This window comes from Cervus canadensis, chromosome 16, assembly GCF_019320065.1.
Source record: "Cervus canadensis isolate Bull #8, Minnesota chromosome 16, ASM1932006v1, whole genome shotgun sequence".
In the NCBI taxonomy this organism is placed as follows: domain Eukaryota; kingdom Metazoa; phylum Chordata; class Mammalia; order Artiodactyla; family Cervidae; genus Cervus; species Cervus canadensis.
The window spans coordinates 48,521,851-48,548,332 of record NC_057401.1 but is presented as its reverse complement, the minus strand read 5'-3'; the positions used below and the strand labels follow the sequence as shown (position 1 = coordinate 48,548,332).

The 26,482-nt window shown below is 36.8% G+C and overlaps 1 protein-coding gene across 1 annotated transcript in view; it reads right to left on the bottom strand.

The window, feature by feature from the left end:
* The window catches only part of CDH12 (cadherin 12), a 440,616-nt gene that overhangs the window by 82,926 nt on the left and 331,208 nt on the right, over positions 1–26,482 (bottom strand). Inside the window, exon 4 of the mRNA XM_043489178.1 lies at positions 15,383–15,502. Within this exon, the coding sequence (XP_043345113.1) occupies positions 15,383–15,502 (120 nt within the window). The remainder of the gene's footprint in view (positions 1–15,382; positions 15,503–26,482) is intronic.

The following is a 26,482-nucleotide window of genomic DNA, read 5'->3' as shown; positions in this document are numbered from 1 at the left end:
CATGCTAACAAAAATTATGTGGTTTTTTTCAATTAATTTAGTTTAATCAGAGGCTAATTACTTTACAATATTGTAATGGTTTTTGCCGTATATTGACATGGATCAGCCACGGGTGCATGTGTCCCCCCATCCTGAATCCTCCTCCTACCTCCCTCCCTACCCCATCCCTCTGGGTTGTCCCAGAGCACGGGCTTTGAGTGCCCTGCTTCATTGATTGAACTTACACTGGTCACCTATTTTACATATGGTAATATACAGGTTTCAATGATACTCTCTGAAATCAACCCACCTTCTCCTTTGCCCACATACTCCAAAAGCCTCTTATTTACATCTGTGTCTCTTTTGCTGCTTTGCATACAAGATCATCGTTACAATCTTTCTAACTTCAAAATATATGCGTTAATATACTGTATTGGTGTTTCGCTTTCTGACTTACTTCACTCTGTATAATAGGCTCCAGTTTCATCCACATCATTAGAATTGACTCAAACACATTCATTTTTATAGCTGAGTAATATTCCATTGTATATATGTACCACAACTTCCTTATCCACTCATCTGTTGATGGGCATCTAGGTTGCTTCCATGCCCCAGCTTTTGTAAACAGTGCTGCAATGAACATTGGGGTACATGTGTCTCTTTCAATTCTGGTTTCCTCAGTGTATACGCCCATCAGTGGGATTCTTGGGTCGTATTGAACCAGAGATCAAATTGCCAATATCCACTGGATCATCGAAAAAGCAAGAGAGTTCCAGAAAAACATCTATTTCTGCTTTATTGAATACACCAAAGCCTTCGACTTTGACTTGGAGATGGGAATACCAGACCACCTGACCTGCCTCTTGAGAAACCTGTATGCAGGTCAGGAAGCAACAGTTAGAACTGGACATGGAACAGTAGACTGGTTCCAAATAGGAAAAGGAGTACGTCAAGGCTGGATATTGTCACCCTGCTTATTTAACTTACATGCAGAGTACATCATGAGAAATTCTGGGCTGGAAGAAGCACAAGCTGGAATCAAGATTGCCGGGAGAAATATCAATCACCTCAGTTATGCAGATGACACCACCCTTATAGCAGAAAGTGAAGAGGAACTAAAAAGCCTCTTAATGAAAGTGAAACAGGCGAGTGAAAAAGTTGGCTTAAAGCTCAACATTAAGAAAACTAAGATCATGGCATCTGGTCCCATCATCTCCTAGGAAATAGAGGGGTAGACAGTGGAAACAGTGTCAGACTTTATTTTTTGGGGCTCCAAAATCGCTGCAGATGGTGACTGCAGCCATGAAATTAAGACACTTACTCCTTGGAAAGAAAGTTATGACCAACCTAGACAGCATATTAAAAAGCAGAGACATTACTTTGTCAACAAAAGTCTGTGTGGTCAAGGCTACGGTTCTTCCAGTGGTCATGTATGGACGTGATAGTTGGACTCTGAAGAAAGCTGAGCACTGAAAAATTGATGCTTTTGAACTGTGGTGTTGGAGAAGACTCTTGAGAGTCCCTTGGACTGCAAGGAGATCCAACCAGTCCATCCTAAGGGAGATCAGTCCTGGGTGTTCATTGGAAGGACTGATGCTAAGACTGAAGCTCCAATACTTTGGCCACCTCATGTGAAGAGTTGACTCACTGGATAAGACCCTGATGCTGGGAGGGATTGGGGGCAGGAGGAGAAGGGGACGGCAGAGGATGAGATGGCTGGATGGCATCACCGACTCGATGGGCATGAGTTTGAGTAAGCTCCGGGAGTTTGTGATGGACAGGGAGGCCTGGAGTGCTGCGATTCACGGGGTCGCAGAGTTGGACACGACTGAGCGGCTGAACTGAGCTGAACTGACGGCAGTTTTATTTCTAGTTTTTTAAGGAATCTCCACACTGTTCTCCACTGTACCAGTCTGCATTTCCACCAACACTGTAAGAGGGTTCCCTTTTCTCCACACCCTCTCCAACATTTACTGTTTGTAGACTTTTTGATGGTGGCCATTCTGAACAGCGTGAGATGATACCTCATTATGGTTTTGATTTGCATTCTCTACTAATGAATTATGTTGAACATCTTTTCATGTGTTTATTAGTCACCCGTATGTCTTCTTTGGAGAAATGTCTCTTTAGTTCTTTAGCCCATTTTTTTATCAGGTTGTTCATTTTTCTGGTATTGAGCTGCATAAGCTGCTTGTATATTTTGGAATTTAATTCTTTGTCAGTGGTTTCATTTGCTTTATTTTCCCCCATTAAATTATGTGTAGTTTTAAAAGTGAAACACCCACAATGTCCAACGGTTTGGATATAATTCAATATATTGCGGTAATAGCCATTTACTGACATTTGTGCAGCATTGGGAAGATGGTTAAGGACCTCACTAAGTCAACCCCACTTAAACATAATTTACACAGAATGATCTTACCTTTAAAAAATAAATTGTTAAAAAAATGTATATTTTATATGCATGCTCAGCCACTAAGTCATGTCCAATTCTTTTCAACCCCATGGACTATATAGCCTGCTAGTCTGCTCTGTCCATGGGATTTTCTAGGCAAGGATACTGGAGCTTGTTGCCATTTCCTAAGTGGTTACAGTGAGCATGAGATTTCTAAAAAAATACCATATTCTTCATTCTTATTTTTTTAGGATATATATATTAACTTTTTTAAACACTTGAAATATTTTATTTGTATATTTTCTTTTGTTTCTCAGGATTCCTCTCACTAATTTTAGTCACAGATTTTTTTTTTTTACTTAGATTTCATTAAGCTTTGCCATTGTAGGGAGTTTTGTCTCTCTTATCACCAAGTTATTCCAGCCTCTAATGGAGTGCTTATCATTCAGAAAAAAACTTGGTAAGATTGTGTTGATCATCTGACTAGTGGGATGACTAGCTGAATAAAGAAAGAAATCTATAAATAATTTATAATCATGAACCATTTGATATATATGCATATTTATATAGCTTACTCATTTTCTGCCCTTATGCCCAAGTGTAGAACTGTATTTATATGTAGTCATAGTGAAAAAGCTGAAATCTTCTGAATTTATTAAATGAATTTTATAACAAACACTAATATATACCCAATAATTTTAGGGGGGATTGCAGATAACTTGTCTTAAATGCTTGTGTATTTAGTATTGCTATTTCTTAAATAATAAGGCTTATATGAATAATAAATGTAATATAAGTTGTAAACACAAAATATAGAATCGAAATCATAAACTAAATACATATCCCTAATTCTTCTGTACTTATCTAATGTTGTTCTTTTGCTAATTTAGATTTAACTACAATCTGAGTTTTCTTCTAGCCCTTGGCAGGAAAAAGTTGTAAAAAAGGCAAATTCCATTTTTACTCCTGCTGTTTCATTTATGCTCTGCTATTCACTTACTATTATTTCAATCTGTTTGTCCTTTCTTCAGCTTGGATTTCTGATGTTTCAATTCCAAAGGTCTTAACTAAGATCCTTTATCTCTACATCTTGGCTGTACGCCTTAAGCTACATGACATCTGCCTGCCTTATAATATTTATATTTTCTAAATAAATGCCTGAATTTAATTCACATTCATGCTATAGTTTCCACTTGTTGATAAGATTTGTGTTTACTCAATTCATTTCCAGTAAGAACATATGTATATTTTTTCATTTTACTCACTTCATTTCTAATAGGACAATTCCCAATATCACAATGGACTTCCCTTCCCTAGTGGCGCAGTGGTAAAGAATCCACTGCCAATGCGGGAGACACAGATTTGATCCCTGGGTTAGGAAGATTCCCAGGAGAAAGAAATGGCAATGCACTCCAGTATTCTTGCCTAGAGAAACCCATGGACAGAGAAGCCTGACAGGCTACAGTCCATGGGGTTGCAAAGAGTGGGATACGACTTAGTGACTAAGCAAAAACAACAGTAAATACTCCACAGAAACTCCACAGTAATGATACCACAAATTGTAATTAATTTAAAAACTAAAAAATTAATTTAAATAGTAAATAAATAAATTCATTGATTTATAATCAATCTTTACTTTTTAGGCACATGTACATTGAATCCTAGTATGAGTGTCTTGTACCTGATGAACTTTCCAACATACACAATCAAGATAATTAGGGTAAAAGCAAGAATGAGAAAAATATATTTATTTCTGCCAATATAAATGGAAATATATGGTTAAGAGTATTATACCCTTAAATTTATATATTAAATAATACTAACCTATCAGGGGATATAGTCTCCCTTTACAATCACCCTCCTGCTTGTATTCAAGCCTCTCAATTTTGGTGAATCTGGGTGTATTTCGTAAAATTGGGTTTGATAACTCTGATCTTACCAAAATTGATGCTTTTGAATTGTGGTTGGAGAAGATTCTTGAGTCCCTTGGACTGCAAGGAAATCAAACCAGTCAATCCTAAAGGAAATCAGTTCTGAATATTCATTGGAAGGACTGATGCTGAAGCTGAAACTCCAATACTTTGACCATCTGATGTGAAGAACTGACTCATTTGAAAAGACCCTGATGCTGGGAAAGACTGAAGGCAAGAGGAGAAGGGGAGAACAGAGGATGAGAGGGTTGGATGTCATCACTGATTCGATGGACATGAATTTGAGCAAACTCTGGGAGTTTGTGATGGACAGGGAAGCCTGGCGTGCTGCAGTCCATGGGGTTGCAAAGAGTTGGACATGACTGAGTGACTGAACTGACTGACTGACTCTGCTGTCAACTTTTTGAGGTGAAAGTAATGTACTACTATATTGAAAAAATCATAAAATATTACATGTGATAATCGAGTATTTGGTTTGATCTGAGTTATTTCTTGAAGTGGCTGTTGAACTGTAGGATTTAAACATGGGGCCATAGAGTTAGTAAACACCTTTACTAAAATATACATTTCATTCAGGCACTGTTACTAGATTTAAGGGTACAGTGGGAAACATGCTTCCATCTGCTTCCCCAGTACCAATTTGTATACTTTTCTAGACTTCTTTCTCCTCTCTGGCTTCTGGTTACTTTAGGCCAATATGCAAATGATTGGATAGTAGACAGATGATGAGGTTGGGCTTTTCTTTCCATAAATTTCCCACATTCCACACTCTCTCCTGCCACGGTCTGCCTGTCTCTACCCCCATTCCCTCATTTTTCCACTCCAGTGTGGAAACTGCAGCCCCTTCTTCTTTCTTCTCCAGATTCTGCATTATCCTTTATGGTTTCCTTACAATCTGCTCGCACATCCCATAAAGAGTCCTTTTATTAAACTAATTTCAAATTGCCCAACTGGGTATCATCTTTTTTCATCTGGGAAAATAATTGATAGAGTCTCTTACAAGGTCCCTTCATGAATTGTACATTTAATGGGTATGTGTTCCTGTGGAGTGGTGCAAAGCCCATAAAGAAGCTATTAAATGATTAAACTAATTTCAGATGGTGATTGCTGTTATGAGGAAAGTGAAAGCAAGTGCTTCTGAAGGTAGTATCAGAAATGTCCTCTGCAAGGAAAGACTTTAGAGCTGCAATTCTAGAGAAATGGAAGAAGTAGACTTATAAAGAACATAGGGAGGAGTATCCTAGTGATGAAAAGGAGAGCATTACTTCCTTAAAGCTTACAAGAAGAGCACTTGGAGGTCGATATGGCTGCAGCATACCACTATTGAGAGAGATGGTATAAAAGAAGACCACAGATATGAAGAAAAATGAGATAGTGGTTTTCAAAGATAAATAAACCTTCTGGGAAAACATCTTGAAAATCAACAAGTAGGACTACATCAAACTAAAAAGCGTCTGCATAGCAAAAGGAGTAATCAACAAAAATGAAAAGGCAGTCTATGGAATGGGAAAATTGTCTGTTTACCATATATCTGATAAGGACTTAATACCCATAATAGAAAAGAACTTATGTGACTCATTAACAAAAACAAAAATCTAGTTTAAAAAATGGGCAAAGAAACTGAATAGAAATTTTTGCAAAGAAGTAATACAAGTGTCCAGTAGTTACATGAAAAGGTGCTGGACATCAATATTCATCAGGGAAATGTACAATTATCAAAGCCACAATGAGACATAACCTTAAGATTTTATAATGGCTGTTAACAATAAGTCAAGAACAAGAGATAACAAGTATTGGCAAGAATGTTGAGCAAAGAGAACCCTGTGCACTGTTGGTAGGGATGTAGCATCCAGTTCCATCATTTCATTGGATATGGATAGGGGAAAAGTGGAAACAGTGACATATTTTCTTGGGCTTCAAAATGACTGTGGATAGTGACTGCAGCCACAAAATTAAAAGACACTTACTCCTTGGAAGAAAAGCTATGACAAACCTAGACAGTGTATTAAAAAGCAGGGACATCAGTTTGCCCACAAAGGTCCATCTAGTTAAAGCTATGGTTTTTCCAGTAGTCATGTATGGATGTGAGATTTGGACCATAAAGATGGCTGAGCACCGACGACTTGATGCTTTTGAACTGTGGTGTTGAGAAGACTCTTGAGAGTCCCTTGGACAGCGTGGAGTTCAAACCAGTCAGTCCTAAAGGAAATCAATCCTGAATATTCACTGGAAGGACTGATGCTGAAGCTGAAGCTCTAATACTTGGCCACCTGATGTGAAGACCCAACTTATTGGAAAAGACCCTAATGCTGGGAAAGATTAAGGGCAAGAGGAGAAGGGGGTGACAGAGGATAAGATGGTTGGATGGCATCACTTGCTCAATGGACATGATTATGAGCAGTTTCTGGGAGACAGTGAAGGACAGGGAAATCTGGCATGCTACAGTCCATAGGGTCACAGAGTCAGATACAACTTAGCGACTAAGGAACAAAAACAACAGTAGGAGATAGTATGGAGTTTCCTTAAAAAAAAAATTTTTTTTTTAAATAGAGCTACTATATGATTCAACAATTCTTCACATCTGAGTATATATTCAGGGGAAGTGAAAATAAAATCTCTCACACCATGTTCGTTACAGCATTATCCATAATAGCCAAGATATAAAAATAACAGAAGTGTCCATCAACAGATCGATGGATAAAGAAGATGTGATATAATGGAATATAATTCAATAATTCAGTCATGAGAATGAAAAATAAAATTCTGCCATTTGCAACAACATAGGAGAAACTTACATTATGTTATGTGAAATAAGTCAAACAGAGAAAGATAAATATGCTATGATATAATTTATACATAGACTAAAAAGCTAAACTTACAGAAACAGAAAGTAGGATAAGTGGTTACCAAGGGCTGTGAGGTGAAGGAAATTGGGAGATTCTGGTCAAATGGCACAAGCTTACAGTTATAAAATGGATAAGTTCTATGAATATAATATATATCATGGTGCTTACAGTTAGTATTACTACATCATATACTGAAAACTTGCTAAGATAGGTCTTACAATTTCTCATCACATAAAGAAAATGGTAATTGTGTTACATGATGAAGGTGTGGCTAATGATCACAATGGTGGTGATCATTTTGCAATATACAAGTGTATCAAACCAATACGTTGTATACCTTATATTTACACAATATTATATGCTCATTATATCTTAACAAAGCTGGAAAATATTATTAATTTGAGACTATTCAGATAGATTATGTGGACTGATGGATGGATAAATAGATATAGATAGATAAAGAAAGACAAAATGAACAATAGATGAAAGACTGCATTCTCCATTCTCTGAGGATTAGAGTCCAGAGGAGACCTGGATCACCGCTCTATTCTTAAAAAGGCAGCCAGGAAGATGAGGTCTGAGTGTGAAGCAGGTCATAGAGCTCCTCCTATAGGAGATCCTCAGAGACAGTGCAGATCACTCGGATTGAAGATATAATATAGTCTTCACTTTCTCACTTAACTCTCTGATCTTACCTTTTACAACTCCGTCTTTTGTTCACGAGAGCTTTGCAACATCTTTTCCCTCTGCTGGAAATTTCTTTCCAAGATGAATAGGACTTCCAAGGTAACTTCAGTTCCTTTCAGTTCAGTCACTCATCGTGTCGACTCTTTGTGACCCCATGAACCACAGCACACCAGGTTGCCCTGTCCATCACCAACTCCCGGAGTTCACCCAAACTCATGTCCGTTGAGTCGGTGATGACATCCAACCATCTCGTTGTCTTGTCGTCCCCTTCTCCCCCTGCCCTCAATCTTTCTCAGCATCAGGGTCTTTTCAAATGAGTCAGCCCTTTGCATCAAGTGGCCAAAGTATTGGAGTTTCAGCTTCAACATCAGTCCTTCCAATGAACACCCAGGACTGATCTCCTTTAGGATGCACTGGTTGGATCTCCTTGCAGTCCAAGGGACTCTCAAGAGTCTTCTCCAACACCACAGTTCAAAAGCATCAATTTTTCGGCTCTTAGCTTTCTTTATAGTCCAGCTCTCATATCCATACATGACCACTGAAAAAACCATAGTCTTGACTAGACGGACCTTTGTTGGCAAAACAATGTCTCTGCTTTTTAATATGCTATCTAGGTTGGTCATAACTTTCCTTTCAAGGAGTAAGCCTCTTTTAATTTCATGACTGCAGTCACCACCTTCAGTGATTCTGGAGTCCAAAAAAATAGTCAGCCACTGTTTCCCCATCTATTTGCCATGAAGTGATGGGACCGGATGCCATGATCTTAGTTTTCTGAATGTTGAGCTTTAAGCCAACTTTTTCACTCTCCTCTTTCACTTTCATCAAGAGGCTGTTTAATTCTTCTTCACTTTCTGCCTTAAGTGTGGTGTCATCTATAAATGTAAGGTTATTGATATTTTTCCCGGCAATCTTAATTCCAGCTTGTGCTTCTTCCAGTTCAGCATTTCTCATGATGCACTCTGCATATAAGTTAAATAAGCAGGGTGACAATGTACAGCCTTGACGTACTCTTTTTTCTATTTGGAACCAGTCTGTTGTTCCATGTCCAGTTCTAACTGTTGCTTCCTGACCTGCATACAGGTTTCTCAAGAAACAGGTCAGGTGGTCTGCTATTCCCATCTCTTTCAGAATTTTCCACAGTTTACTGTGATCCACACAGTCAAAGGTTTTGGCATAGTCAATAAAGCAGAAATAGATGTTTTTCTGGAACTCTCTTGCTTTTTTGATGATCCCGCGGATGTTGGCAAATTGATCTCTGGCTTCTCTGCCTTTTGTAAAACCAGCTTGAACATACAATAAGATGGGAAAGACTAGAGATCTTGTCAAGAAAATTAGAGATACCAAGGTAATATTTCATGCAAAGATGGGCTCAATAAAGGACAGAAATGGTATGGACCTAACAGAAGCAGAAGATATTAAGAAGAGGTGGAAAGAATACACAGAAGAACTGTTCAAAAAAGACTTTCATGACCCATATACTCATGATGGTGTGATCATTCACCTAGAGCCAGACATCCTAAAATGTGAAGTCAAGTGGGCCTTAGGAAGCATCACTACGAACAAAGTTAGTGGACGTGATGGAATTCCAGTTGAGCTATTTCAAATCCTAAAAGATGATGCTGCAAAAGTGGTGCACTCAATATGCCATTAAGTTTGGAAAACTCAGCAGTGGCCACAGGACTGGAAAAGGTCAGTTTTCATTCCAATCCCAAAGAAAGGCAATGCCAAAGAATGCTCAAACTACTGCACAATTGCACTCATCTCACACACTAGTAAAATAATGCTCAGAATTCTCCAAGCCAGGCTTCAGCAATACATGAATTGTGAACTTCCAGATGTTCAAGCTGGTTTTAGAAAAGGCAGAGGAACCAGAGATCAAATTGTGAACATCTGCTGGAATATCAAAAAGCAAGAGAGTTCCACAAAAACATCTATTTCTGCTTTATTGACCAGTGAACTTAGTGGTAAAGAATCTGCCTGTCAAGGCAGGAGACAGAGGTTTGAGTCCTGGGTTTGGGAGATTCCCCTGGAGAAGGAAATGGCAACATACTCCAGTATTCTTGCCTGGGAAATCCCCTGGACAGAGGAGCCTGGCAGGCTATAGTCCTTGGGGGTGCAAAAGAGTTGGGTTCAACTTGGCAACTCAACAAGAACAAACCATGAATTAACTGCTCTACTTTTTTCATATCTGTCATCAAAGTCATCTTCATAGGACTGTATTGGTCATTCTATCTAAAATTCTACACTGAATTAGTTTTTTTTTTTTTTTTGCTTCTGCAGTGATTTTTTTTTAAAGCTAGTTCATTCTTAAACTTTATTAAAAATGTGGTGTCCATGACCACACAGATAAGGTATATAATTTAAAGAAAAATGTTGCCAATAATGTATTTTGAGGATAAGAAAAGTTATCAGGTTATGTTGAGGAGAAAATGTGAAGTTTGCATGGCCCAACTTTGCACCTACAACATTCCTTAACTATTCTTTAAGATTTAGAAGTCACTTCCCCAAAAGGTTTTTTTTTTTTTTTCCCTCAAGGAAATTTCCCCACTCTCATCAGCCTATATCTAGCGCCCAGGAGCCACACTATGTATCATAGAATTGTATCCTAGGAAACCCAAATGTAATTTTCTGAGGACACGATGACCTCCTTCAGATAGATGGGTTCTATTTGAGGATCGTCTTGATTCATCTCAGAATCCTGGCACACAGAACCTGCTAGGCAATTGGTTATAGATAAATATGTATCAAGGAATTAATACTAGAATCCAGCACCTTATCACTCAATACCTGCTTTAACACTTCCAGTAAAGTGAAGCTCACCATCTCATGAGGTGTTTGCCCCTCTTATTTACGGACAAGCATTAACATCTATTTTTTGTTAATGAAACCAAAATTCTTTCTCCTGTAATGCCTACGAGCCACTGATAGTCCTTTTACTCTTGTGCAACACAGAAAACAGCTAATTCCTCTTTTATACAACAATTCTACAACTTCCTAAAGACATACCCCTGGAGTATTTTCCTTTCAAGGCCAAATATTGTTATATCTATCTGCTGATTTGTGCATTCCATGGTTTCTAAAATAAGGCAAGTAGAGTTCACACAGAGTTTTCATAAAGTGTGACAAGGCGGAATACAAGGAAACCATTGTCTGTGGTATATTTTTAATCATGCAATTTACTGTACATATGCAAATTATTATAAAACAGGTAACAGCATATGCTGGTGAATCTTAATAATTGTCTATTTCCAATTTCACTCCTGTAAAAAAAAAATCTGTTTTTCATAAGCACTGACTGAAATGTCTGAATCCTGTAAGACTTTTCTCTGACTTAAAATCAAAGGCATGTTCAAGTCATGAAATAGTATAAATATGTATATTGTAGTTTATATAAAGAATTAATCCAAAATAAAGTCTGACGCATGCTTTAATTTTAGTATGGGGCTTTAAAACACTAATGCATTTTTTAAGACTGAAAAACATACATATCAGTCAGGGTGGAGGAGGATTTATTTAGGAAGTAGGCTTAAAGAGAATAATCTTTAAACAAAATGTGCTAATGGAACTGAAAGAGGAAAAGTCTTGAGAAAGTGTCAGTTCTCTCAGCATTTTATCAAATTTCCCAAACAGAAGCAAGGACAGAAATACAGAGCACGAAATCTTAGGATAGTGGATATAAGAAAAAAGAAAATAACTCAGGCTTGCAACCCCATTCTCACTCAGTTGTTTTCATGTGATTTCTCAAAATGCACATTAAATACATAGCAAAGTCTTGTAAATACACTTTTTGACAGTGCACATAAACAAAAAGACATTGATGACAAATTTCTAAAGATGACTAGTGGTGATGTTTACACAGTGTGAACATTCATAATGTCACTGAAGAGTACACTTAAAATGGTTAAAATAGTAAATTTTCTGTTATGTATATTTTACCATGATAAACAATTTAAAGTTTATAAATTTTAGAATATGTTGAGCTAAAATAGGCTTATAAGGCTTTCTCAGGTAGAGCTGAGATTATTTAGAAAAATCAACATATCACCACATGATACACAAAATAGCAATATCTAGTTATCCAACTCAGACTAGAATTTGAAATCATTTAGAGAAAAATTCAAATACCTCAGAAGAATTTTAAATGCAAATTGTCATGAGATCAATTATTTATAATAACATTTGTTTTCCTAAATAAAATAATTTATCAATACTATGGAAACATTTAACCTCTCAATTTCATGCATCAAATAAAATATTACAATGCCTCTCATTTAATGTTTTATAGATTATAAATATTTTTCTAATATATAATAAATATTAAGCCTATAGTATATATAATATAAAAGTATATCAATGGAACAAATATTTTAGTGTTTAATATATGCTAAATATAACAAGAATCAATATTATTTGGTGTTTATAAATCCATATACCTTTTAGCTTTTTAAAAATGTTTAATAATTATTTGAGGCATATACATGAAGGCATGCAAATGTTAATCACAGTGAACAATCTCTTAGGTAAGTCATAGAATTACCAAATTAGCCAATTTTGAAAAGAACTATCATTTGGGGATGTATTTCATAGAATGCATCACTTTATATCATTTATAAATAAACTGACCTTATTTTTATATTATAGAGATGCAATGAATGTTTGTCAAACAGCAATGTCAATGAGAATGTAAAACTTTTATCATTCCAAGTGAATAATAGTAAATGGTTATATTTATCTCTTCATAAATATTTAGGTACCAGAAGTTTTGATGAGGCTCTTCACTTAGAAATTATTTTAAACTGTTTTCTGTAGTCAAATGTGGAAATTTTTTATTAGTATCAGTTTTTCATGCATTTTATTTCACAACAGCAAAAGGAATCATAAAAGGAAGCTATATGGCTGGAACAAATGGAGGCTATTTCTGAGAAATTGCAATTACCCTTGATTTTTGATTTATTCTGATCTACCACAAGGTGATAAATTTGACAAAAAGTCTCCTTAATGGTTTCTGTGCATGAAGAACTAGTTATCATTCTATTAATGATGTGCTTCACCATCCACTCTTTTCCTGTCTAGTGGTCTGGGGCATTGTTAGTACCAAGACTTCTGTCTCCAGTGAAAATCAATGCTTCGAAAAATCTATTCCATAGTTCACACCAGAATTGTTTCACCTTCAGTTATAAATAAAAGGCCTCATATAGAAATATAAATACACAATTAGAAAAGCCTTATGATGAATATATATACACTCTTCTGTAAAATGATGCTTTCAGAAGACATTAGAATTTATCTAAATTTGATATTGAACAATCAAGAGGAGGCAAGTATTTGATTCATATAATTGTCTGTTCATTATTAATTTGACCAGAGCAATTATACTCTGCACCCATGACTTATGCTTCAATTCATCTTCATATTTTGTGTTTTTTTTAGTTGGATATTATCTCCATCTATAGTTATTTTGCCAATATTAAATCTTTACTCTTTCTTCTGCCACATTTATTCTGAGTATATAAACTCATCTTCTTTATAATCAATACAACTCAGGAAGTTTAGCCTAATACTAAACACTTTCCTCCTCACCAATGTCTATACACCTTCCTTTCCTTTTCTCGCATGCTCTCTGCCTGTGAGAAGTGCTTCTCAGAGGTTGAAGTGATCTAAGAGACATATGCTGTTCTTACTTCTATTTCTGTTAGATTCTCTAAACATAATTGTATCAGAAAAAATAACCCATAATGCTTTGATCTCAAAAAAGGATGGATAACATCTTTGATAATTTCATTATTTGTCTATACATCTGACATTTTGTACAAACCTTCTTAATTCCTCTGGAACATTGTACCATCATAAACAACTTTCTCAAACTTTTTATCACCAATTTTCCCTTTTTTTCCTACAAATATAAAAACTTTCCAAAGGTAAACAACAATAACCACCACAAAGTTTCCTCAGTACCTATACTTAAAATATTTACTTCTCATCTTGTCTGTCTCCTTCTTAAAAATAACTTTAAAAAAATAAATAAATAAATAACTTAAATTTTAGGTATAATCTTCCCATTACACACTCATTCTTAACAGTTGCCCTCTGGCTTTTGATTTCTGATCTTCCAAACCAAAAGAGTTTCTTTGTACCAAACCTCTCTGTATTTCCTTAAGCACTGATGTTCCCTTCTTCATGGGCTAATACTGTCTTTACAACTATTTACCTTTTTTTTTCTTTTTCAGGTGTACAAAAGGGAGCAACTCCCAGGCTTATTATCATAATGTTTAGATGGCTTCTGTCTCCCTATTGGCTTGATGAAGAAGGTGAGAAGTGAGGACAGGATGGCAGGTTAAGTTGACAGAAAATTTGTAGGTTCTTTATTTTCACTTAATTGACCTTATGTTTCCAGGCAGCATCCATCTATGGTTAATTATTAATTAACCTATGTCTAACTGGTATTCCAGATTCTAAACATGTCGAGGAAGTATAAGTTTTGAGAAGTTTAACTCATTTGCATGTATAGTGTCAGAAGCGAATACCTTAAAATCAGTGTAGCTCTTTAAAGATCTATTTACAGATTTTAAAAGTAATTTATCAGTCCATTATATTAACAATTGATTCCATTACTTTAAACTAATGTGTTAAATAGTATGGAATTCACCATGCAATATGCTATGAGGTATATATGAATTAATAAAACAACCGTCTTTACAGGGTTTCTGCATTAACTGTGACACAGAGCATCTCCTTTGATCACTGGTCAGCTTGACTGGAGTTCCTGAAAATCATTGTTATTCAAAAACAAATTCTCTAGAAACAGGGCTACCTTGTTTAGTTTTAAAGAGAATGCAAAATCTTCCTGCATGTTTTCCTGCCCTTCCTATATTTTCCATAGATTCTTATATATTGGGCTTTGAAAACTGGAATTTCAAAAGTTTGACTTAAAAATGAGACTGAATTCAAAAACATAGAGCAGAAAAAATAGTGATCTTGGGGTTTCAAGTTTGTCAGCCCTCTCCTTTCCCCTATCTATGTTTATCCAAAGTCACCATCCATAACCCTTGATAAACAGAACAATAGAAATTCCATTCTTGAGTTGATTTGGCCCCCAAATTGAATATAATTGAACTCAACCAAGAAAAAAACTATTTTAGCTTTTTTAGAAATAAAAAAGCTTTTTTTTTCTTTTTCTTTTATTTCTTTCTTATTTTTTCTTTTATTTCTTTTTATTTTTAGAAATAAAAAGCTATTTTAGCTAGAAGAAGCAAACAAACAAAAAAATATTCCTAACCGTTTGAAAATTTAAAGTAAATAATACAGAGAATTCCTAACAAATTTGGACTTGACATATATGCATAAAAAATTTATTTTTATACCAGTTTCAATCTGAAGGAACTAGCTTTGTAGCAGCAAGGTAAGATCTGATCTTCTTGGCTTGATAGTCAGCACACTGAATCTTTATTGAGGTGTTAGAAGAGGCAAGTTCCCATGCCAAGATTTAATTAAAGTTTAAATATTTGAAGGGGAGGTGATAATGTTGTCTCTAATAAAAAATTTACCTGTCTTGGGATCAATAGAGAAATAAGGTTGTCCCTGAAGAATGCTGTAAACGACTCTGGCACTGTTTCCATAGGTTGGGTCATCAGCATCCGTGGCCTTGACTTGGAGAACATAGGCACCTGGAAAATAAGACAATATGACTCTAGCAACTTTGTTGTATAGAGCTCAAGAGTATGTCTTTTATCCTCTGGACTCCTTTTTCCTTTGGACTTTGGCATTCTTTTAATCTGTGAGTATAGGAAGACACTGAGAGTAACTCAAATATTATAGCCAAAATGTTGAGCAACAATATTAGCTGTTAGGGCACATGATACCTCTTTTAAATAGGTATCATTTCCAGTAGCGCCATCATAGACCTCAAAGTCGTTGCAGTAGCTTTATTGATTTGTACACTGAAGAAAACATGACTCCACTTACATTATCTCATCTGCTTACTGTAGATGTTTAATTGCATGATTATGATATCAGAAGAAGAGATAAAAGGTTTCAAGGCTTCCTGAGCTTTAGAGGGTATAAGTAATTTGCAATTGCAATTTAAAAATCAACATTTACACACTTATTTAGGAAGCCTTTAATTAGGACAGAATATTTGAGAAAGCGAGGAACCAAAAATAATTGCAAGAGTATCTAGAGAAGCAACTTTATGCCTCAAGGTTTAATCATTCTAAGTGATAGCTGATATTGGGAAACTTTAAAGACAATCCAATGCCAAACAATGATTGCAATCCAGTTGCCCAAAGAGACAACGCCAAAGAGTGCTCAAACTGCTGCACAATTGCACTCATCTCACACGCTAGTTAAGTAATGCTCAAAAATCTCCAAGCCAAGCTCCAACAATATGTGAACTGTGAACTTCCAGATGTTCAAGTGGGATTTAGGGAAGTCAGAGGAACCAGAGATCAAATTGCCAACATCCACTGGATCATCGAAAAAGCAAGAGTTCCAGAAAAACATCCATTTCTGCTTTATTGACTATGCCAAAGCCTTTGACTGTATGGATCACAATAAACTGTGGAAAATTCTGAAAGATATGGGAATGCCAGACCCCCTGACCTGCCTCTTGAGAAACCTATATGCAGGTCAGGAAGCAACAGTTAGAAGTGGACATGGAACAACACACTGGTTCCAAATAGGGAAAGGAGTACTTCAAGGTTGGATACTTTCACCCTGCTTATTTAACTTATATGCAGAATGTATCATGAGAAACACTGGACTGGATGAAGGACAAGCTGGAATCAAGATTGCCAGGAGAAATATCTACAACCTCAGATACCTAGATGATGTGACTCTTTTGGCAGAAAGCAAAGAGGAACTAAAAATCCTCTTGACAAAAGTGAAAGAGGAGAGTGAAAAAGTTGGCTTAAAACTCAACATTCAGAAAAGTAAGATCATGAAACCTGGTCCCATCACTTCATGGCAAATAGCTGGGAAAACAGGGGAAACAGTCACAGGATTTATTTTCTTGGGCTCCAAAATCACTGCAGATGGTGACTGCAACCATGAAATTAAAAGAGGCTTGCTCCTTGGAAGAAAAGTTATGAACAAGCTAGGCATCAATTAAAAAGCAGACACATCACTCTGTCAACAAAGGTCCAACTAGTCAAGGCTGTGGTTTTTGCAGTGGTCATGTATGGATGTGAGAGTAGCACTATAAAGAAAGCTGAGTGCCAGAGAATAGATGCTTTTGAGCTGTGGTGTTGGAGAAGATTCTTGAGAGTCCCTTGGACTTCATGGAGAGCCAAATAATCCTTACTAAAGGAAATCAGTCCTGAATATTCATTGGAAGAACTGATGCTGATGCTGAAGCTCCAATACTCTGGTCACCTGATGCAAAGAACTGACTCATTTGAAAAGACCCTGGTGCTGGGAAAGATTGAAGGTGGGAGAAGGGGAGGACAGAGGATGAGATGGTTGAATAGCATCACTGACTCAATGGACATGAATTTGAGTAAACTCCGGGAGTTGGTGATGGACAGGGAGGCCTGGTGTTGCATTCTATGTGGTTGCAAAGAGTCGGACACGACTGAGTGACTGAACTGAACTGAAAGACAATCCACATTGTCTGTAGCTTTCCTCATCTCGTGATACTTTCCATACTTTTTATGTACTAAGAGAACGTTTAGGCTCCAAAATCACTGCAGATGGTGACTGCAGCCATGAAATTAGAAAACGCTTGCTCCTGGAAGAAAAACTATGACCAACATAGTTCAGTTCAGTTCAGCTGCCCGGTCATGTCTGACTCTTTGCGATCCCATGGATTGCAGTAGGCCAGGCCTCCCTATCCATCACCAATTCCTGGGGTTTATACAAATTCATGTCCATTGAGTTGGTGATGCCATCCAACCGTCTCATCTTCTGTCCTCCCCTTCTCCTCCCGCCTTCAATCTTTCCCAGCATCAGGGTCTTTTCGAATGAGTCAGCTCTTCGCATTAGGTGGCCAAGATATTAGAGTTTCAGCTTCAGCATCACTTCTTCCAGTGGATATTCAGGACTGATTTCCTTTAGGAAGTACTGGTTGGATCTTCCTGCAGTTCAAGGGACTCTCAACAGTCTTCTCCGACACCACAGTTCAAAAGCATCAATTCTTTGGCTCTCAGCTTTCTTTGTAGTCCAACTCTCACATCCATACATGACTACTGGAAAAACCATAGCTTTGACTAGACAGACCTTTGTTGGCAAAGTAATGTCTCTGCCTTTGAATATGCTGTCTAGGTTGGTCATAGCATTTCTTCCAAGGAGCAAGTGTCTTTTATGGCTGCAATCACCATCTGCAGTGATTTTGGAGCCCCCCAAATATAATAAAGTCTCTCACTGTTTCCATTGTTTCCCTATCTCTTTACCATGAAGTGATGGGACCAGATGCCATGATCTTAGTTTTCTGAATGTTGAACCTTAAGACAAGCTTTTCACTCTCCTCTTTGACTTTCATCAAGAGGCTTTTTAGTTCTTCTTCACTTTCTGCCATACGGGTGGTCTCATCTGCAAATCTGAGGTTATTGATATTTCTCCCAGCAATCTTGATTCCAGCTTGTGCTTCTTCCAGCCCAGCATTTCTCATAATGTACTCTGCATATAAGTTAAATAAGCAGGGTGACAATATACAGCCTTGACATACTCTTTTTCCTATATGGAACCAGTCTGTTGTTCATGTCCAGTTCTAACTGTTGCTTCCTGAACTGCATACAGATTTCTCAAGAAGCAGGTCAGGTGGTCTGGTATTCCCATCTCTTTCAGAATTTTCCAGAGTTTATTGTGATCCATACAGTCAAAGGCTTTGGCATAGTCAATAAAGCAGAAATGGATGTTTTTCTGGCACTCTCTTGCTTTTTTGTTGATCCCATGGATGTAGGCAATTTGATCTCTGGTTCTTCTGCCTTTTCTAAAACCAGCTTGAACACCTGGAATTTCACAGTTATGTATTATTGAAGCCTTGGAAAATTTTGAGTATTACTTTACTAGTGTGTGATATGAGCGCAATTGTGCAGTAGTTTGAGCAGTCTCTGGCATTGCCTTTCTTAGCAATTGGAATGAAAATTGACCTTTTCCAGTCCTGTGGTCACTGCTGAGTTTTCCAGATTTGCTGACATATTGTGTGCAGCACTTTCACAGCATTATCTTTTAGGATTTGAAATAGCTCATGAGTATGAATAGGCAAAAAGATAGGACACTGAAAGGTGAGTTCCCCAGGTCAATGGGTGCCCTTTATACTACTGGAGATCAGAGGAGAAATAACTCTGAAAGAATGAAGGTATGGAGTTAAAGCAAAAACAACACCCAGTTGTGGATGGGACTGGTAATAGAAGCAAGGTCCGATGCTGTAAAGAGCAATATCGCATAGGAACCTGGAATGCTAGGTCCATGAATCAAGGCAATTTGGAAATGGTCAAACAGGAGATGGCAAGATGAATGTCGATGTTTTAGGAATCAGCGAACTAAAATGGTCTGGAATGGGTGAAGATAACTCAGATGACCATTATATCTACTACTGTGCCTACTACTTAGAAGAAATGGAGTAGCCATCATAGTCAACAAAAAAGTCCAAAATGCAGTACTTGGATGCAATCTCAAAAATGACAGAAAGATCTCTGTTCATTTCCAAGGCAAATCATTCAATACCACAGTAACTCAAGTCTATGCCCCGACCAGTAATGCTGAAGAAGCTGAAGCTGAACAGTTCTGTGAAGACATACAAGACCTTCTAGAAGTAATACCCAAAAAAGACATCCTTTTCATTATAGGGGACTGGAATGCAAAAGTAGGAAGTAAAGAAACACCTGGAGTAACAGGCAAATTTGGCCTTGGAGTACAGAATGAGGCAGGTCAAAGGGTAATAGAGTTTTGCCAAGCGGATGCACTGGTCACAGAAAACACTCTCTTCCAACAACACAAGAGAAGACTCTACATTTGGACATCACCAGATGGTCAAAACCGAAATCAGATTGATTATATTCTTTGCAGTCAAAGATGGAGAAGTTCTATACAGTCAGAAAAACAAGACTGGGAGCTGACTGTGGCTCAGATCATGAGCTCCTTATTGCCAAATTCAGACTTAAATTGAAGAAAGTAGGGAAAACCACTAGATGATTCAGGTATGACCTAAATCAAATCCCTTATGATTATACAGTGGAAGTGAGAAATAGATTTAAGGGACTAGATCTGATAGACAGAGTGCCTGATGAACTATGGATGGAGGTTCATGACATTGTACAGGAGACAGGGATCAAGACCACCCTCAAGAAAAAGAAATGCAAAAAAGTAAAATGGCTGTCTAAGGAGGCCTTACAAATTGTGAAATGAAGAGAAGTGAAAAGCAAAGGAAAAAAGGAAAGATATACCCATTTGAATGCAGAGTTCCAAACAATAGCAAGGAGCAATAAGAAAGCCTTCCTCAGCAATCAATGCAAAGAAATAGAGGAAAACAATAGAATGGGAAAGCCTAGAGATTACTTCAAGAAAATTAGAGATACCAAGGGAACATTTCATGCAAAGATGGGCTCGATACACGCCAGAAATGGTATGGACCTAATAGAAGCAGGAGATATTAAGAAGAGGTGGCAAGAATACATAGAAGAACTATACCAGAAAGATATTCATGACCCAGATAATCACGACGGTGTGATCACTCACCTAGAACCAGACACCCTGGAATGTGAAGCCAAGTGTGCCTTAGGAAGCATCACTGTGAACAAAGCTAGTGGAGCTGATGGAATTCCAGTTGAGCTATTTCAAATCCTAAAAAATGATTACCAACCTAGACTGCATATTAAAAAGCAGAAACATTACTTTGCCAACAAAAGTCCATCTAGTCAAAGCTAGGATTTTTCCAGTAGTCATGTATGAATGTGAGAGTTGGACTATAAAGAAAGCTGAGCACCAAAGAATTGATGCTTTTTAGCAGTGGTGTTGGAGAAGACTCTTGAGAGTCCCTTGCACTGCAAGGGGATCCAACCAGTACATTCTAATGGGAATCACTCCTGAATATTCATTGGAAAGACTGATGCTGAAGCTGAAACTCCAATACTCTGGTTACCTGATGTAAAATTGACTCATTTGAAAAGACCCTGATGCTGGGAAAGATTGAAGGTAGCGGGGAGAAGGGGACGACAGTGGATGAGATGGTTGGATAGCATCACCGATTCAATGGACATGAGTCTGAGCAAATCCGGGAGTTGGTGATGTACAGGGCAGCCTGATGTGTGGCAGTCAATGGGATCACAAAGTGTCAGACACAACTGAAGGGAACTGAATTGAAGAGAAGTTTATGGGAGTTTTAGTCATTTTGTCTCATATTCATAGTCACGATTAAATCCTCTGAGAACTAAATGAGCATCTCTACTTAATGTCTATTCAGTTCATGTTACTATTTAGAATTGAAAATAAAGTAAAATCAAAGTTATCAAATGTTGTGTTAATAAAGTAATATGTTGCTGATGAGGAAGGAAATATCTATTGAGCATAAAGGGAGTGATATATACATCCAGAGTGATACAGTGGACAGAGCACTTTTCCTCTCTTGGAGACACTCAGTGTAACTGTCTGTTTGGAGATGCAAGATTGCTTCATTTACACATTCAGGTTTTTTCTTTAAGACAGTGCAAACCAGGAACAAACTCAGTCTTAAGTGTTTGCTCTAAAAGCTAAAAGCTAAGATAATGAACCATCTCTTCATCTCTCTTTTTTTTGCTGATATGAAGTGTTAGAATGCTTAAAAAAAAAAAGTAAGAAATAACAGTCAGTCGACATGTGTGCTTGCAGTTAGTCACTCAGTCTTGTCAGACTCTTTGCAACCTTGTGGACTGTAGCAATGCCAAATGTTTTATGTTAAAATATTTTGGTAAATTCTAGTTATGTCAACAGATGAAGAATATGTGTTATTACAACAGCCTTTCTCAGGAAAGGAAACTACTAGAAGGAAAGTAGGCAAATATTTCTAAGCTTTAAAGAATGAGAACTACTGTTCTTCATCATCTATCATCTTTATCACCAGCAACAATATCTGCCTCATTATTAATAATTATTTGACAACTAAGTATTGATAGGTAGGCAGTGGGGTCTTATATTAAAGGCTTATCAAAGCTATGTCCTTCATAATGCTATAGGAATGAACAGTTGCAAGAGTAAATTCCCTTCCCTCTTCTGAATAGTGATTCTTTTCCCCAGAAAAATCAGTCACCTAGATCTCCATTATCATTTAATGACATATGTGCTATAGAGGTAAAGTATACACATATTAAATAATGACCAGTTCTAGATAAAAATGTTGCAATTCTAGGTATAAATACATGCATTGCTTTACTTTGAAGAAAAAAATTATTAAATCTTCTAGAAAATATATAGTAACAAATTTAATAAACTTTTACCTAACAGTCACCATATACTCAATGCAGAATTCAAGAACAAAAAAGATAATATCTTCCCTTTTACATTTCTGTTGTTAATATTAACATAAACCTTCACTATGTATGTAGAAAAGTATATTCCAAATACATGCTAAATTCTTCACACTAACAATTTTAATCTCAAATATTAAAGGAGTTAAGAAATATTCCCATAAATTATAGAAGCACCAAATTCAATCCCATTTTGCCCACCTCAAAAGGATCAGTAAATAGCAATAATAATGACACTTGTTTCATTGATACTCTCATTCAGAGTATGGAAAAATGATTATCCTCTCAATTTCAATAGAGCTTAAGTCTGGTTTAGTGAAAAGGCAGTTTCTGATGCAAGTTATTCAAGAATTCTTAGAACTACCTCTATATGACCTTACAAGACAATTAAGCAACATTGTATCAGCTTCTCTTGCTGACTGCTCCATGACTTTCACCAAACTAATGCAAAGGAAGACTTGATACTCCCTTCATTAAGGAGACACAACTAATTGTCTGGAGTACATACATCTCCAAATACTACCTTGGGCAGTGCTTGAATAGCATCTCTTTCTGACACTAACAAATACTAAATACTCAAGAGCTGGGAGGTGGTTGGGGGCCTGTTAGTGTGAAGCAAGGAAACAATATAATCAATGGCACCCACAAAAACTGGAGTCATCTTCTTGTGTGTAGCCAGCATCTTAGAGTTTATTCTCCTATCACTCAGATGTAACCACCCTAAATGTTGAAGCTCAGAGAGTTATCTCTTTTCCCTAAGTTCTATTCAGTGATCATGTTGTGGGTTCTGGAGCCTAATGTAGGCAAATCAACATTCTTTCATAACACAGCTATACTTCTTAAGCTTACTTCTCTTAGCTCATGTAAAATGTGATAGTCACACTGTATTTAATTTTCTTAAAGATAGTATTATCAAGGGGGATACATTTTAGAAATTATTTGACACAATGTCTACATTTCACAATTAATTAATTGAAGCCCTGTGATATCAAACCATTCTTGTTGATACTAAAAGTCATTTTCATACAAAATGGTAGAGAGGTAGAAGTAGAACTGAACCCTACTATCTCATGGTTTCAGCCTGAGTAGGAATGGATCTGTTGATTCATTCATTTCTTCTTTCAATCAAGAAATGCTCAGTGATCCATACCATGCACCAGGTACTACTCTCATGAAGAATAATACGTTGCATAATTATTTATTCTGTCAAACACCACTTCCAGCATGACAGGTCTATGCTTATGTGTTCAGTCCTCAGTCCTCTTTAACTCTTTGCGAGCCTATGGACTGTACCTCTCCAGGCTCCTCTGTTCATGGGAAATTTACAGGCAAGAATCCTGGAGTGGGTTGCCAATTCCTACTCCAGGGGATCTTCCTCATCCAGGGATTACACCCTCATCTCCTCTGTCTCTTGCTTTGCAGGCAGGTCATTTACCCAACTGAGACACCTGGGAAGACAGATTTATACTCAACGTGGTTTGCTTTTTTTTTTTTTTGCATTTTGGATAGTAAATAAACAAATTTTCTAGAAATACATTGAAAATATAAGTGGATTATATTGAATTTATGACCTCTTGTTTAATTTCCCAGATGTATGAGGTCATTCTAAACATTGAATCAGTTCTTTGCTTTTAATCACCCTGCCACTATCTCAACTGGTTTGAATCTTCACTCTCAAGTCACAAGGCTCCAAAACATTCTAATTGCTTCCCCTTCCAATTCCTATTACACAGGAGAATCATTTTCCCATAATACAAGATTGATCAAGTTACTCTCATTCATTAAAAAGAAAAAGTTGTGATTGAAAAAAAAGAAAAAGAAAAACTTTTAATGGATTTCTATTCCCAGTGAAAGACAATTATTTAAATTCATTGGCACGCTATGAATAGCATGACATGAATGGGTTTCAATCTCCCTCCCAGATTAACTTCCAACTAGGGACCCTTGCAGTGATTATACATACTTATTTACTATTTATTCGAGACATTTTCCCCTGTGTTCTTGCTCAAGTGACCTTGCTGCCTGGAGGATATTGGTTTCCACCATCTGGAGCTATCCCACACACTTCTGATGTCCCAATTCTACTTCACTTCTGAGAGTCTGTGCTTTTCTGCTCCCAAGCAAAGATAATTTGTCCACACCTCTGTACTCCCAGTAGCCTTAGTATATTTTGATTTTTAAAACGACACACAATGTATTCTTTTCATGGACCACATAGTCTTTTACATCAGCAGCCCCTCCATATTCATTTTTGTACATTTAATGTCAGTCATTAATTACACCCTAAATAAATGCTATTGGTGAATAAACATATTCACATGTACACAAAAAAGACAAAAATACAACACATAACACTCTAAATGGCCAACCTGGCAGCTAGTTACGACCTTTAGAGTCTCTTTTAACGCTAAATTGGGAGTTTAACTTGTCTTGAATTTCTAACACACATCACTGTTCTCATTTAAGAAAGCAGAACCCCAAATGAGTGACATTGCATTGAAAAAGATCACATGAGTAAGGTTTAACCACAAGCTGGTACACAGACCTGAGGAAAGTCAATATACGTTTATTCACTGAATAACACTAACCCTCTCACCGATGCATAAACGGGAAAGGAAATAACCATGCAATGCAGTGTATCATTTTATCTTTGTGTTTGCCCTTTGTATACACTACATTATAATCAAGAAATAATACAGTTAGAGTTTAAAAGGTACAGAATGATAAATACAATACACTTTCTTTTTAAATAGGACTGGAAAATAAATGTACATTTTATCATATAAATAAGACATTAAACAGCAGAGAGAATTTCAGAACCGAGTCAGATAGAGGGAGCAAATGAGGCCATGTGCACACATGGGACATTTTTTTAAGGAACTAGGATGCTATGACATTGAAACTTGAGTTCTGCTAAAGCAGACTTTAATTATACAGTAAAATTAAACATGAATGCATAGCAGTTGAGCCTAGTCTTTAAAGGAACTGGGTCTTTATCAATTTTACATTATATTTCTCTGAGCTGCTTATGAACACTTGGCTCTTAGATTCCTTGGGTGGATTCTCTTCCTATGCTGCTGTACTGACCTTCTGTTCAGTCGTGTCTGACTCTGTGACCCCACGGACTACAGCCCACCAGGCTCCTCTGTCCATAAGCTTCTCTTCCTATATTTGCCCCTTAAAGTTGTATATGGCTCCTCTGCCCCTTTTATCTTCAACCAGGGCTGCATATGAGACATTTGCAAGGGTTATTAAGAACACCACTTCCTGGGCCCTCATCAGAAAGTCTGATTTAATTGCTCCTGGGTGGGCCAGGTATCAGACATGATTAAAAATCTCTGTAGATGAGTTTGATGAGTAACCATCACTGAGAAGTACCATTACACACATATTCCTGAGGAGATTTATTTAATTAGGAGAGAAGGCACGGCTTGCCATTGAACTTAGCACTTTTGCCTCTGGAATCTTAATGCCTAAGTTTGAATCCTAGATGTACCACTAGCAAACTGTGTGACCTCAAGCAAATCACTTAACCTCTGTTTTAGTTTCTGCATATGCAAAAAAGTGAAAAAAGAGTACTCATTTTTAATATAGAAGTATTAAATGAGCTAATATTTGCAGGGAAAAGAGTTTTTCATATAGTATGTGCAATTTAAAATAAAATAAACACATACATAAATAAAATAAATACACACTTTTTGTTCTCCTGCATCACATGGAGGGTCACAACACCCAGATGTATAACTGATATGATTCCTGTCTCCAAATCCATACTTTAATATTTGAATATTATTTGAATATTGAATACTAATCTAGATTTTATGTCCCATATATTAGAAAAATGTGACTTAGAGATGTGTGTTTAAGATGTATTAAAATGCAAAAAGTAGAGTATGACAGTATTGGGCCACTTTATTAGAGACACATGAATGAAGAATTTGCATACTTATTAAACCTGCTTGAAGTAATCAGAATTTTTAAGGATCAGAAAAGATATATGCCATAAAAAGCCTCCAGAGTAGAAGTTATGCTCCCTTGAACTGTACTTCAAGGATCAGAGCAGGTGATTTGGTTTTTTCCTGCCTCCAATTCCAACATTGCTCAGCCTGGCCTCAGAGTATCCCCTGGCACATGTAATGCTGTGACTTCAGCTTGTGATTTGTTATTCAGTCCCATGGTCCAAAAGCACTCTAAGGTTATAAAACTCTC